At 42.2% G+C, this 14,667-nt stretch overlaps 1 protein-coding gene across 2 annotated transcripts in view; it reads right to left on the minus strand.

The window, feature by feature from the left end:
* The window catches only part of MICU2 (mitochondrial calcium uptake 2), an 87,983-nt gene that overhangs the window by 53,517 nt on the left and 19,799 nt on the right, over nucleotides 1-14,667 (minus strand). For both annotated transcript variants that reach the window (XM_068526747.1, XM_068526746.1), the window contains exon 2: nucleotides 4,955-5,099. In XM_068526747.1, coding sequence (XP_068382848.1) covers nucleotides 4,955-5,099 — 145 coding nt within the window. The remainder of the gene's footprint in view (nucleotides 1-4,954; nucleotides 5,100-14,667) is intronic.

Below are 14,667 nucleotides of genomic sequence, written 5' to 3' on the forward strand. Positions count from 1 at the left end.
TATCTTCTTTGGAGAAATGTCTGTTTAGGTCTTCTGCCCATTTTTTGATTGGGTTGTTTGTTTTTTTGATATTGAGCTGCATGAGCTGCTTGTATATTTTGGAGATTAATTCCTTGTCGGTCATATTGTTTGCAAATATTTTCTCTCATTCTGTAGGTTGTCTTTTTGTTTATGGTTTCCTTTGCTGTGCAAAAGCTATTAAGTTTAATTATGTCCCATTTGTTTATTTTTGTTTTTATTTCCATTACTCTAGGAGACAAATCCAAAAAGATATTGCTGTGATTTATGTCAGAGAGTGTTCTGCCTACATTTTCCTCTAGGAATTTCATAGTATCAATCACACATTTAGGTCTTTTGAGTTTATTTTTGTATTCATCCTGCTTGGTATCCATTTTGAGTTTATTTTTATATTAATCCTGCTTGGTATTCTGTGAGTTTCTTGAATCTGTGGTTTGGTGTTTGTTAATAATTTTGGAAAATTCTCAGCTGTTAATACTGCAAATATTTCTTCTGTTCTTTCTTCTCTTTCTGGTATTGCCATTACGGGCATGTTACACTTTTTGAATTATCCCACAGTTTCTGAATATTGTTTTTTCCAGTCTTTTTTCTTTTCAGTTTGGGAAGTTTTGACTGACATATCTTCAAGATCACCAATTATTTCCTGGGCCCAGAGGATTATTCTGATGAGACCATCAAAGGCATTCTTCATCTCTGTTACAGAGTTTTTTATTTCTAACATTTCCTTTTGACTCTAAGAGTTCCCCTATCTCGGTTTACATTACCCATCTGTTATTATATGTTGTGAACCCTTTCTTTTAGAGTCCTCAGTATATTAATTATGGTTATTCAGAATTCCTGGTCTGACAATTCCAAAATATCTGCTATATTTGAATCAGGTTCTGATGTTTGCTTTTGCCTCTTCAGATGACGCTTTTTGCCGTTTAGCATGCCACTTGATTTTACTGTTGAGAGCCAGATATGATGTGCTGGGTAAACATTACTGCAGTAAATAGACCTTTGGTGTGAGGTTCTATGTTTACTTGGCTAGCATTAGGCTGTGTTCACTGTTTGCTGTAGTTGTAGATGTCAGCGGCTAAAATTTCCTAATGTCCTGGTTTGTCTCCTCTGCTGTGTTTTTGTCTCCCTAGAGCCTTCTTAAGTAAGGTCTGAGAGGCATAGTTCTTTCAGCTGTATCCACGTGCTATATAGGAGCCCTACGGATGGTGTGTGGTGACGTGTGGGGAGATCCTATGATGGGTCTCAGTCTGTTAGTGAGCCCGTGTCCCTAAGCTGTGATCTCCGCAAGTGCTTTCAGTTTTTTGCTTTTGTTTTTCCCCCTTAAGTGAGGCAGGAAGGGTATATGGGGCTGGAGTTGGGTTCTTCCATTTCCCCAGGTTGGTTAGGCTGTGGGTTAGACTTGGGTAACACAGCTTCCTTTTTGTGCAGGCCTTTGTTAAGGAGAACAGAATGCTCTGGGAATTTCAAAATGGTTACTTTTCTCCTCCCCTTGAGGGGAAGCAGGAGAGGATTTTTCTCAGACCTTCACTGTGAGGACTGGTGGGGCCCTCAGGGTGGATTTTCACAAATTTTTATCTCTGAAGGTAGCCCATGCTCAGGCTCTAGCAACTCCTGAAACACTCCTGCCAGATGGTGGCTCCAGCGGTGGCTTCCCTCTGTGTCTACCTTCTCCAGCTTTCGCTCTGTGTGCCCTGTGGTCTCAATTCTCTCATGGATCTGAGAAGAGCTGTTGATTTTCAATCTTTCAGCTTCTTTTGTGCTGTGAGAACAGGAGTGACAACGTCCAAGCTCTTCACATGTTGAAGAGGCTAAACTACTTTTTTTAAAAAATAAGTTTATTTATTTATTTATTTTTATTTTTGGCTGCATTGGGTCTTTGTTGCTGCGTGGGGGCTTTCTCTAATTGCTGAGAGCGGGGGCTACTCTTTGTTGCGGTGCACAGACTTCTCATTGCCGTGGCTTCTCTTGTTGCAGAGCACGGGCTCTAGGCACGTGGGCTTCAGTAGTTGTGGCACGTGGGCTCAGTAGCTGTGGCTCGCGGGCTCTAGAGCACAGGCTCAGTAGTTGTGGCGCATGGGTTTAGCTGCTCCACGGCATGTGGGATCTTCCCAGGCCTGGGATCGAACCCATATCCCCTGCATTGGCAGGCGGATTCTTTTTTTTCTAAATTTATTTATTTATTTATTTATTTATGGCTGTGTTGGGTCTTCGTTTCTGTGCAAGGGCTTTCTCTAGTTGCAGCGAGTGGGGGCCACTCTTCATCGCGGTGCGCGGGCCTCTCACTATTGTGGCCTCTCGTTGCGGAGCACGGGCTCCAGACGCGCAGGCTCAGTAGCTGTGGCTCACGGGCCTAGTTGCTCCGCGGCACGTGGGACCTTCCCAGACCAGGGCTCGAACCCGTGTCCCCTGCATTGGCAGGCAGATTCTCAACCACTGCGCCACCAGGGAAGCCCTAGCAGGTGGATTCTTAACCACTGCACCATCAGGGAAGCCCTAAACTACTTTTTAAAAGAAAATTTTTTGTATCTCTCCAATTATTTACTTAGACTAATTTTCTAGGAGGGAACTTATTGCATCAAAATAAGTAAATATTTTCAAGGTTTCTGATATATACTGTTAAGCTTCCCTCCAAAACAGTGTGAAAGCTAATAAAGGGAGACGTTACTGCAAGGGAGTTGGGAGGCCAGGAGGGCAGCGCTCGTGCACACACCTCCAGTGCTCAATGTGACCCCCAGGGAGACACACCCTGCATCTCCAGCAAGAGGGAGAAACATGTGCTCCTTGCCGGGCAATGAAAAGCCACTACTTCAAACTCCCACTTCCCTCCAGTGCACTTTTCATTTATAACAGCCCCTCCCAATTTCCCCTTCTCCTTTATGAAAGAGTTTTCTCTCCTCTGCTTTAAGGGACTTGCACGTGGTTTGTCACTGATGCACGTTCTGAACTGCAATTCTTTGCTCCTCCCAAATAAACCGTTTTGCTGGTAAAATAACTGGTTGTTTTAGCGTTTTAGATTAACAGAAGCTGTACCAAAATAATCTAAATATATTTTTACCACCTTATTTTCCTTCTCATAAACCTTCACTGATCCCTCACTGGTTCAAGATGACGTCCCCTTATCTCCACCAAATACACATTTCTCTGGTGGTTGCACAGGGTCACCGAAATCCTCTGTACATTTGTCCCTTATTGTTTTTCAATTTGATCTCTCACTACCCCGCAACGCCATGCTCTCGTGCTAGTGATTGGTGAACTTACTGTCCCTAGAACACATCATGATCATTCGTTTTTGCTCAAGCCATCCCTCAGTATCAATAATGTCTTCCCAAATTCAATCTACACTTCTTCCAGCTCACCTTGCCCTGTCCCATTCCACCTGTCCCATATGCAGCTACCACAGGTCAAGACTGTCGGCACACTTTGAAAGGTGTCAGGAAGCCAAGGACTTTTCAAAGAACAGTTCTGCAATATAGGGCACAGAGGACAAAGCCATATCTACTCTCTGCAAAGCGAAAGGGACTGATTTAGATAAATTAAACTAAGAATTTCTGACCATTTGGGAAAACTGGGAGTAGACAGTTTATGAAATAAAATTATTTAATTATAGCCTTTGGATTTTTGCTTCTCATTCTATTTTTTCAGGGTTTTTTTTAAACCAGTGGCATCATGACTCCATTGTATGACCCTTTTTTTTAGTTCTGAGCAAAACTTTAATATTGAGAAAACTAGGTGTTTTCAAGTAATCAAAGACCTGGTGATAAAGATAACACGAAGCACAGGAAATTATTTTGATAAAACACAAAATTGTTACTTTCTAGGCAGATTACTTAAAAACGGAAACCTTTCACAATAGCTTATTAAGAGCAGACCATTAGTCCAATGAAGCTTTCTCTTTTTAGCAGATGAAAGAAAATTAAGTTTTAGTTTTATATAAGTACAGTATAGGTATTAAAGCTTATTTTTAAAACTGTTATAATAATAATTCAATTTTTAGCCAGTTTGACCACGCAAGATTCCTGTTCTCTCTCCCTCTTTGTCTGTCTCCCTCTCTCTCTCCTCAACTTTTTTTTTTTTTTTTTTTTGGTATTCCAAGCATTGTTCCTTATAATATTTCAACTTTTTGCATTGATTAAAATACAATCTGAGACAGAGTAAAACCGTGTTCAACAATTTCCAGAAATACATATAGTATCCATACATATGAAAAGACCCACCTCAATAAAACAAAATAATATTTAATATTTCAAACATTCAGAAGCATATAAATGCATTAGAAAAGGTCTTTAAAAGCTACATAATAAACCAGTAGTTAACTCAGGAGAGGGATCTAGGTTTGAGTAAGGTCAAAGGTGAATTTTTAATTTCTGTTGATTTTTTTTTCAAAGATCAAATTATATATATATTTTTTTAGACAGTAAATATGGTCTATTTTTGCTTCTTTCCAATAGAACACATTTGATCACTTTTTTTTTTTATACAGCAGGTTCTTATTAGTCACCCATTTTATCCACATCAGTGTATACATGTCAATCCCAATCTCCCAGTTCATCCCACCACCACCCCACCCCCTGTGTGACCCTCCTAGTTGCTCTAACCTAGTTTCTTTTTTTGCCCAATTTAAAACATCAACACCACCAAAATGTGACATCTTGGATGAATTAGTTACCCTATTAAGAACTTATTTAGTGACATTTAAAAACTTACCTATTTTTTCCTTTCTTCAGAAAAACCCATGTACAAAGCAACTATTTCTTAGATAAATAAATAAATAAATAAAAGTTTAGTGTCACAAGGGTTGAAAATCTAAATAAGTAAACGCATGGTACAAAGAATGATAATTAAAATGAAGAAAAGCTGTTACGAATTCTAAAAAACAGAGGTTTTTCAGCCCTAATATTTGATTTTTTTTAACTTAAAAAACAAAAACACAACTTACGTTCGATTTGGTCAAACATTACTGAGAAGAGGAAGTCCCGTGGTGTCATGTAATACTCTCCCCCGTGTTCCAGTGAGGAAAACTGCATGAAGCGCTGTTTACGAGGAGACGGTTTCCCTTTCATCTCTCCAGAGTCCACACTTTTCTAAAAGAAAAAGAAATTGCAATTTCAGATTTTTTTCAGTATCATTCCCCAACTTAGCTACTTCTACAATAATCTTTAAAGAGTAATTTTAGTGTTTAGGTACAACCACCTCCAAACTTTGAAGTCATTTACTGAACAGATATTTACGGAGTGCACAGGCACTGAAGACAGAGCAGTGATGAGGCTAACCGGAGGAACCTGCACTCCCAAACAGGGGAATGACAATTAATGAATAAATGTATAAAATAACGTAAGACACTAAGAAGTGCCATGAAGAGATATAAAGCAGGATAAGAAAGTGATTAGTAACATTTCGGGGCTTCCCTGGTGGCGCAGTGGTTAAGAATCCGCCTGCCATTGCAGGGGACATGGGTTCAAGCCCTGGTCCGGGAAGATCCCACATGCCGCGAAGCAACTAAGCCCGTGCGCCACAACTACTGCACCTGCGCTCTAGAGCCCTCAAGCCACAACTACTGAACCCGTGTGCCACAACTACTGAAGCTCGCACGCCTAGAGCCCATGCTCCACAACAAGAGGAGCCACCACAACGAGAAGCCCGCACACCGCAACGAAGAGTAGCCCCCGCTCGCAGCAACTAGAGAAAGCCCGCGCGCAGCAACGAAGACCCAACGCAGCCAAAAATAAATAAATAAAATAAATAAATTTTTTTAAAAAGTAATATTTCAATGGGATGGACAAGGAGAGTCTTTCCGAACAGGTGACATTCAACGAGACTAAATGAGGCACGCCTTGTGGGCTTGGGCTCTGGAGGGAGAGCATTCCAAGGAGGAGGTAAAGAAAGAATACAGACCATGGTACAGGAACAAGCGTGGTGTGCTCAAGGGTGGTGTGGCAGAAGAGAAGCTCAGGGAGACAGGACGGCAGCAGATCATGTAAAGATGAAGTACATCCATTCTGATCAGTGGCCCTGCTTTTAGGAATATATTGACATCATGGGTGCACAGTGCTAAGAGAACAAGAACGGTTAAGATACTGTTACTGTCAGAGTCTGTACCTTAGACAATGAGACCTGGGCCTTGACCCAGATGCTGATAGAGACAATACTGAAATATTTACTGCTAACCTTTCACGGAGCACTTACTATGTGCTAGGCACTGTACTAGTTAAGTATTCTCCATGGATTATTTAGTTAATCCTCACAACAACTGAACAGTAGATACTACAGTAGATATGAAAACCGTAAAGTAAATGGCAGAGCCAGGATAAAAAACCAGGTGTGTCTGACTCAAAAGTGTTTCAATCTCTTAACCACCACAACTATCCTCCTACCCATGGCTGGGCACTGTGCCCTAGGCAGACTGGAAGAAGACGACATACCAGTCAGCACACATGCCAAGGTCAAAATAGGAACCTTGACTCAGAACGTGTCATCTGTGAAATCCAAGAGCACACTGGCACTCGGGATCGCTCTCCTGAAGGTAACGCGCTAACTCAGACCATGACATCCTTCCTGGACACATCGCTTCCTTTCCATGCTGACACACAAGTCATGTTCAGTAAGTGCTGAGTGGAATTGAAATGGGGAAAAACAGCAATTCCAGTTGCTTAAACCTCCAAATTCAAAGCCGTCAACAGCTCCTTTTAGCTGATCTCAGTTCTCTAACCAGTATTAATTCTCTCTCCCCAATTTGACAACCGGCTTCCTTGAGTGCCTACCAGAATACTGGCCGTATACAGAACACTCAATAATACTGCACTGATGGTGCCCTGTCTTCTCCAGATCTTGCCTGTTCATGTCTTTCCTTTTCTTTCCCCTTAAATTACTACTATAAAAATAACTCAAGGGCTTCCCTGGTGGCGCAGTGGTTGAGAATCTGCCTGCCAATGCAGGGGACATGGGTTCGAGCCCCGGGTCTGGGAAGATCCCACATGCCGCGGAGCAACTGGGCCCGTGAGCCACAACTACTGAGCCTGTGCGTCTGGAGCCTGTGCTCTGCAACAAGAGAGGCCGCAACAGTGAGAGGCCCGCGCACCGCGATGAAGAGTGGCCCCCGCTCACTGCAACTAGAGAAAGTCCTCGCACAGAAACGAAGACCCAACGCAGCCAAAAATAAATAAATAAATAAATAAATTTATTAAAAAAAAAAACCCAAAAAACTCAAGGGGCATGTCTTAATTATATGAGTCCATACTCTTATCTCAGTCATCAGAAAACTGAATTCTATTAATATTTTCTGAACATTTTATACATGGAGTAGATACATTATTATCATTTGATATATTATCAAATGGATAGTGAGTATTTGTAGGAAAACAGTGGTAAACAAGACAAACAGTAATTCCTACTAGAATGTACTAAGTGCCTTGGCAGTGAATTTACAGAAAGTGTACAGATGGGACAGGGAAGGGAGAGGGGTAGGAGTCTTCTCAGTAAATGTCACAGCACTGGCAGAGTCCTAGATACAAGAGTAGTACAGTGTATTGAAGAGCTAAAGAAGTTAAACACGGATATATACATTCTTAGTTTAAAGAATATTTATGTTTATTATACTAATGTTTATAGTCTATTCGATTTTAAAAAGTAAATAATCTATACAGAAATAGGTCTATGTATTTCCAAATCTTTAAATAAATGTCGGTTCTTAAAAAAAAAAAGAAAATTATTTATTTATTTATTGGCCATGCCACACAGCATCTGGGATCTTAGTTCCCCCACCAGGGACTGAACCCGTGCCCTCTGCAGTCGAAGTGCGGAGTCTTAACCACTGGAACGCCAGGAAGTCCCAATGTTGGCTATTTTATACTATCTTGTATCTAAGTTGTTCATGACTAGTTAAAAAAATACCTTTTACCAACCACTTAATCCCTTTTATGCAAACAAACATATTCTTCTTTCTAAACTTCAACCAACTAAAAGGGGCCAATTATTCATTTATCCTCCTCAAGTGCTCTCCTAACAGGATGGATCGTTATTCTATGTCTCTTTTGGTTTTCATGCTGTCCTCTATCTTGTGGCAATCTTCCTCTTTCCTGGCCCTGACCTATACTGAAAATGACCAAGAAGTAAAAACACAAACCTCCCACTCTCTTGCAGCAAGATACGAAAACTACTCCTCCACCTCATGGTTACCATATTCTATATACTTGTATGAGTCTATAACTTGCATAAGCGTAACATTTCTGAAGATTCTTGAAAAGAGTCAATTATTCTGGGAAGTGTCATTTTATTTTTATTTTAAAAATATTTTTAAAGTCTTTACTGAATTTGTTACAATATTGCTTCTGTTTTATGTTTTGGTTATTTGGCCGCAAGGCATGTGGGATCTTAGCTCCCCGACCAGGGACTGAACCCGCACCCCCTGCAATGGAAGGTGAAGTCCCAACCACTGGACCACCAGGGAAGTCCCCTGGGAAGTGCCATTTTAGATAATGGTTGATTGGGTTGTCATCCCTTCCAATTTTGGTTAAATATCCTCCCCAATGAACAAGAAAAGGTAGAGGAGGCGAAACTAAAGCTCCCTTCCCTGGGTTGACTTCTGAGCTTGAAACTGCCATATGAATTGTAGACCATGAATTTAGAAGGTCACTTACAAACAAATGACCTCCACATTTGCCCACCACCATGATTCTCTACCAGTAGGCGATGTGGCATAAAACTATCTAATGACCCCCTACTAACATCCTCACAACTCAACCTGGTGTCGTACCTTTAATTTCTGCTACTTCATGGTATAAATAAACCTATTCTACTACCCCCAAATCCTGCAACTCCCTTTGCCAGCACTAGCAATGTCTCTCCTTTTTCTACTCTTTTCCACCACCTCTCACACTGCTTACTGAGGACACAGCTATCGGTTGGAGGCCATCATCTGTGTAGATACTAATCCCACCATTTCCCTTATGCAATATACAGTGGAAGCCCCCAAGACACCACCTCTTACTACTAGAGTCTTTCCCTTCATCCTAACTCCTACCCGCTGACCTCCCAAGTAAATACGTAATCGAGCATCTACTAGTGTGAGGGCACTCCAGGAAGAGACAGGACACATACTAATCAAAGGGGCAACAGTACAGTAATAAACACTAACAATATAGCTAATGTGAATTAAACACATGCAACGTAGGGTGCTAAAATCTTTACATACATGGTCTCACTCAATCTTCACAATGACCCTAACAGGAGACTTCATTTTATCAGCTTCATTTTACAAAAGAAGAAACCAAAGCTTGTCAAGGTTAACCAGCTTGCCTGGGTTAACATGGCAAGTCAGCGGATAGCATAGAGGCAATATGACAACCTCAGCTCAACCACTATCCTCTGCCAGCTCCTCTAAGGATTACATAAACTAGGAAAATAGAGAAAGCAGTGTGGGTAATGACAGTTGAGAAAGTTTTCATAAAAAGAGTGGGATTTAAGTTAGGCTCTAGAGAATAACAAAGAATAGAACTAGAATTAGCCATCCTTAAGACCTGGGCTAAGAGTTGCCCATTTCCTAAACGACATGTATTACTTCCCTTGTTCGATAAAATTTAAAATAAGTAGGATGTTATGAACACATTTCTTCGCTACAGCAAAATTTACACAGAGGCAAGAAGAGTACTGTTCTGAAATTGCCAGAGCCTTTCTAATTCCAAGTTGACGAACCAACAAATCAATTTTCTTTAAGTCCCCTTTGTCATACAGTAGTTGAATTTTAAAGGACCACAAATTGATGTGTATTATATATTTATGCTTACTTCACAGAATCTGGAAGATCAATTTGGCATTTTGAATCTTTTGTTTATCTATAAAGTTTATTCTTGCCATACTTCACATGCACGACCACTATGATCAACGCTCCGATTTCCTGGATGGATTTAACATCAAGAATGAACAACGTCTCTCTGCCCCCAACGCTTCCACCCTCTCCCCTGGTGCTCTCCGGCTCCCGTGAGCACGCTCTCTCTGCCCACATCCTCCTGCCCCTCCCCTCCTTCCCGCGCACGTTTCAGGTGGCTTTTCTCTGTTGCTGCTGTTTGCGTACTCCTTGAACTGACCGTATGGTTTCGGGCACTCATTCTTCTCTCTCGTTTCTCCTGTCTCTCTCTCACAGATACGTGTACATGTGGCGTATCTGTGGTCAGCTGTGCTTGGTAAACTGAGTCTGGGCAAAGGCAACGGATTTTTGAGTTTGGTTAAGTGCAGTTAGAGGGTCAGTTTGGATGAAGAGGACGGGGAGGAGTAACGAAGGTCAAAGTATTACAATTCTGTCTGAGACAACACCGGGGCAGATGCCCAGCTTAGTACCGTTAGTACTGCTCCGTATCAGGCGGTGAAAAAGTTCACAAATTCATCTTCAAACATTTAAGAACCTGTTATGTGTCACTGTTCTGCAGATATACAGACGGACACTGTGAGGTCTCGGCCTTTAAGGAGATCACAAAAGGGAGTGCTGGAGAGCAAACAAACAATTCAGAGCACTGGCTCCAAGGGGATGCAAATTCCAGTTCTGTCACTCACTAGGTACGTGACCTTGGACCAGTTATCAGCTGACTCACGAACAGTGAGGAAACAGGAATCAAGCTGCCCGGACTTAAATCCCAGCTCTGTCACTTGGCCAAGCTTCTACTGTGACTTCTCCCTAACTAATCTGTAAAATGAAGAAGACAGTAGTATCTACTTAAAGGGTGTTTTATAAACTGTGTGTTCAATGAAATAATACACATACTACGTGCTCTGGAAGGTCAGCCATTACTATCATGATCGTCGTAATTTAAACAAATGTTCTAACAGAAATATGTAAAAAACTGTAGAAGGCAGAGAGAGGACCAATGAACTGCCTTGTTAATTGCAAGACTTAACAAAGGCATCCCAGGCCAGGAGAAATGGGACCTGGGTTGCAAACGGCGAGGAGTCGCCAAGACCGGGAGCAAGAGCAGAGCAAAGCACGCTACAGCGTCCTGAGGTCCGGGCAGCAGGTCTAGGGCGCAGAGGGTCTCTGGGGGACGCAACAAAAATGGACAGAAGGGGAGAAGGGCAGCCACAGTGCACCAGGAAGACCGTCTTGGATGTGGGCATTTTCTTTTAATTCACACAGAGCCAGCGTACATGGAAGACACTGGAATGTACACGGCTGACGGTGCAGGGTATCTCATACCGTGATTCAGCACTTAATCTATACATCCAGCTAATACACTTGGTTTTTCAGTTTCAAAATCCCAGCATATTAGAAACATTACATTACAAATGCTAGAGTCTAGTATACTAATGGCAGAAGGGAGATCTAACAGCCTGAAAGTGAGACAGGAGAGAAAAATTAAAGAAGCCAGACCTGGCCACAATAATCTGGATCAATCAATGTTATAACGACCAATAAATAGCCACTAGGTCTATTTATGTGATGATGATCTTCAGTCACTTAGAAATTGCTAATTATGTAGGGAATATTTTGTTAAAAATGTAGGAAAATGTGTAATGTAGCTTAACTGTTTTTAATGTAAATCTTGCATTAAAAAAAGACATTTTATTACTTACGAGGGTAATTTTAGTTGTCTGGAAGATTCACTTACAGGGCATAACTCACACCCCACTGATGCTGTATAAACTCAGCATTGCTCCCTAATCTACTATATATATCCAAAGCACTTTGCAGAATGTATGTTATATAAAGATACCAGGGCCACGTTTATATAAACTGAAAATGATTAGAACTGTGAGTAAAAGCACAGTGTCTCTCAAAAAAATACAAGTAGACGTAGTTTGGGCTCATCATAAATACTATTACATGTCAAATAAAATTAGACCACAGGATACAAATCTTTTCATCTTTCCAACACTGTTAACAGTCACTTTTAAAAAAACTTACTACTAGTGTATTCTTAGTCATGATGAGCTCTCACAGGAAAAGCATCTATACAAATAGCAATTCAGTATGCTGACACCTAGGTTTCAGGATGTCAAGAGAAATCTGAATGTCATCTCCTAGGGCTAAATCAATTCCTTTCAAAGATAAAAGGTATCATAAGGCAAACCATAATTTTAAGTAATTTATATAGGATATAAATAAACGTTGTTATTCACGTCTAAAAATCTGTTAAGTTCCAGGGGCCGTTTCAAGGGTATGGTGAGAATACCAGCACTGGAGGAACTCGGAACCTCCAGCTTTTATTATTTTTAAATTTAAAAAATATTTATTTATTTATTTAGGTTGCATTGGGTCTTAGTTGCAGCACGCGGGATCTTCGTTGCAGCACGTGGGATCTTTTTTTTTTTTTTTTTTTTTTTGGTTGTGTTGGGTCTTCGTTTCTGTGCAAGGGCTTTCTCTAGTTGTGGCAAGCGGGGGCCACTCTTCATCGCGGTGCGCGGGCCTCTCACTATCGTGGCCTCTCTTGTTGTGGAGCACAGGCTCCAGACGCGCAGGCTCAGTAGTTGTGGCTCACGGGCCTAGTTGCTCCGCGGCATGTGGGATCTTCCCAAACCAGGGCTCGCACCCGTGTCCCCTGCATTGGCAGGCAGATTCTCAACCTCTGCACCACCAGGGAAGCCCACGTGGGATCTTTAGTTGCGGCCTGTGGGATTTTTTTTTTTAATTGCAGAATGCGGACCCTTGGTTGCGGCATGCATGTGGGACCTCGTTCCCCGACCAGGGATTGAACACAGGCCCTGGCATTGGGAGCGTGGAGTCTTACCCACTGGACTACCAGAGAAGTCCCGGAACCTCCAGCTTTTATAGGCTCTGCTACAAAAAACAAGTTTTCTTTTTCCCTTTGGATTTTTGGTTTTCACTCTCAATCTATATGATAATTCACTTGCAAATAAAATTTGGGAAGGTCCTTTCTCTATGCTAAAAAAAAAAGGTATAATGTACCTTCCTGAGTTAACTCTTAATAAAAATCAAAGGGTCATTAAAAAAAACAAAAACAACAACAACGAAAAAAACCAAAACCATAAATTGATGAGAAAGCAGTAAGTAAAACTTCTTAAAATCTCCGTCCCAAAACCTGACAAAGAACCAGAATGAAAACCAGAAAGTAAGGACAGCCATGCTGATGCTAGCTCCCAACCTCCCACTCTAAACTTGTTCTAGAAAGATCTTCTACTGATAGAAACTGATAATGCTGACCCACCTGCACGACAATACTAGGAATGAAAACTAGTTTCCTCCCCCAGAGTGTGATGGAACGAGAGGAGGAGATTCTGGAATCCCTTGCAGATGGGGCAGCCGGGCCTGGGTGTGTGCACCGCACGCCTCCGGGGCCCCCTCACACTGGCATCGTCAGACAGCTGTGGAGCAGACGGCAGGAAGGTGCACTGCGGAAGGTGGCCTCCTCTAACCCGCAGGGGTAACGCTGTCACCGAGAGCTCCCAAGGGCAGGCACGTGCAGGCCAGAGAGGACCGTGGGGAGTCCCCCCGGAAACCCCCGTCACTCGCTGCCGTCACTCGAGGCCCAGCACGTGCCTCTTTCCCCTCCTGCGTCCCGTCAAAGGAGGGCTGGCATCGGCAGAGGATGCCGGGCACGGCCGGGCAGAGGAAAGTACTGCGTCCACAACCACGCTGACCACAAAGCCAGCAACCATGTCCGAGGGCATTTCTCCAAAGGGGCAGGCACCCCAAACAGGGGGACAGAGTGAATCGCAAAGGCCACCCCTGGGGATGCGCTAACCCCCAGCGTGGCAGGAAGGCAGACGCCCAGAGGAGAGCCAGGACATAGGACACAGCCTCGCTGCCCCTCCGGTCCCTCAGGCAGCAGACTGACCAACAGTCCATGGAAACTGCGAACAGCCTGCTCTGCAGCTAATGTTCTGATGTGAAGGTAAAGAGTGCTCCGTTCAAGATGGAAAGGGGTCAAGCTTATACATTCACACCGTCCTTGGCAAATAACATAGCTGGCTAGACCATCTGTTTAAAACCTGATGTTGGGCCTATCCAAATTCTCTGGGAAAATGAGGAGCAATAGGGAACAACAATGAAAATCAAATTCTGAAAGAAAGCAGAAAAAAAATCACAGAAAACAAAAGACGTGATCGATGGACCTTAAACATCAGAGACCAAAGATAAGATGCAAGATGACAGAGGCTTCTGAAAGGGAGCCAGCCCAGCTACACAAAAGGAGCAGAGACGAAAGACGCCAGTATGAAATGAAAAGCTTTAAGAAACAGGAAAGACTAGAACCAACACTGCAGAAAATACACAAACTACTGATAGGAAAAAAAAATCACACAGAAGGCAGAAGAAAAGCACAGAGAAAAGCATTTAGGGAAAAGAATATCCACATGTGTGACAGACATCAAGGGTTCAACATGAAAACTGCTGTACTTCAGGAAGACAGAGAACAAATCAGCAATCATTTCAAAAACAGAGTGGGAAAACCTCACTGAAACCCTCAAAGACCTGAATTTACTACCCGATCTGCCACTGCCCTATGTGAATATACTCAGGTTTGAATAATCCTAGAACACCTCGGGGGAGATTGGTCAGTTTTAGTTCTTTCAGAAAACCTAAATAAGGCAGATGGTAGAAAATCTAAGTAAGGTTAGAACTATGATGCCCTTATTGCTGGATTCAACCTCTTAAAAGCTGTTCTCAGAGAAGATAAAACAAAAAAATAACACAGTAAATGATTAAGC

Source organism: Eschrichtius robustus, chromosome 18 (assembly GCF_028021215.1).
Source record: "Eschrichtius robustus isolate mEscRob2 chromosome 18, mEscRob2.pri, whole genome shotgun sequence".
In the NCBI taxonomy this organism is placed as follows: Eukaryota; Metazoa; Chordata; class Mammalia; order Artiodactyla; family Eschrichtiidae; genus Eschrichtius; species Eschrichtius robustus.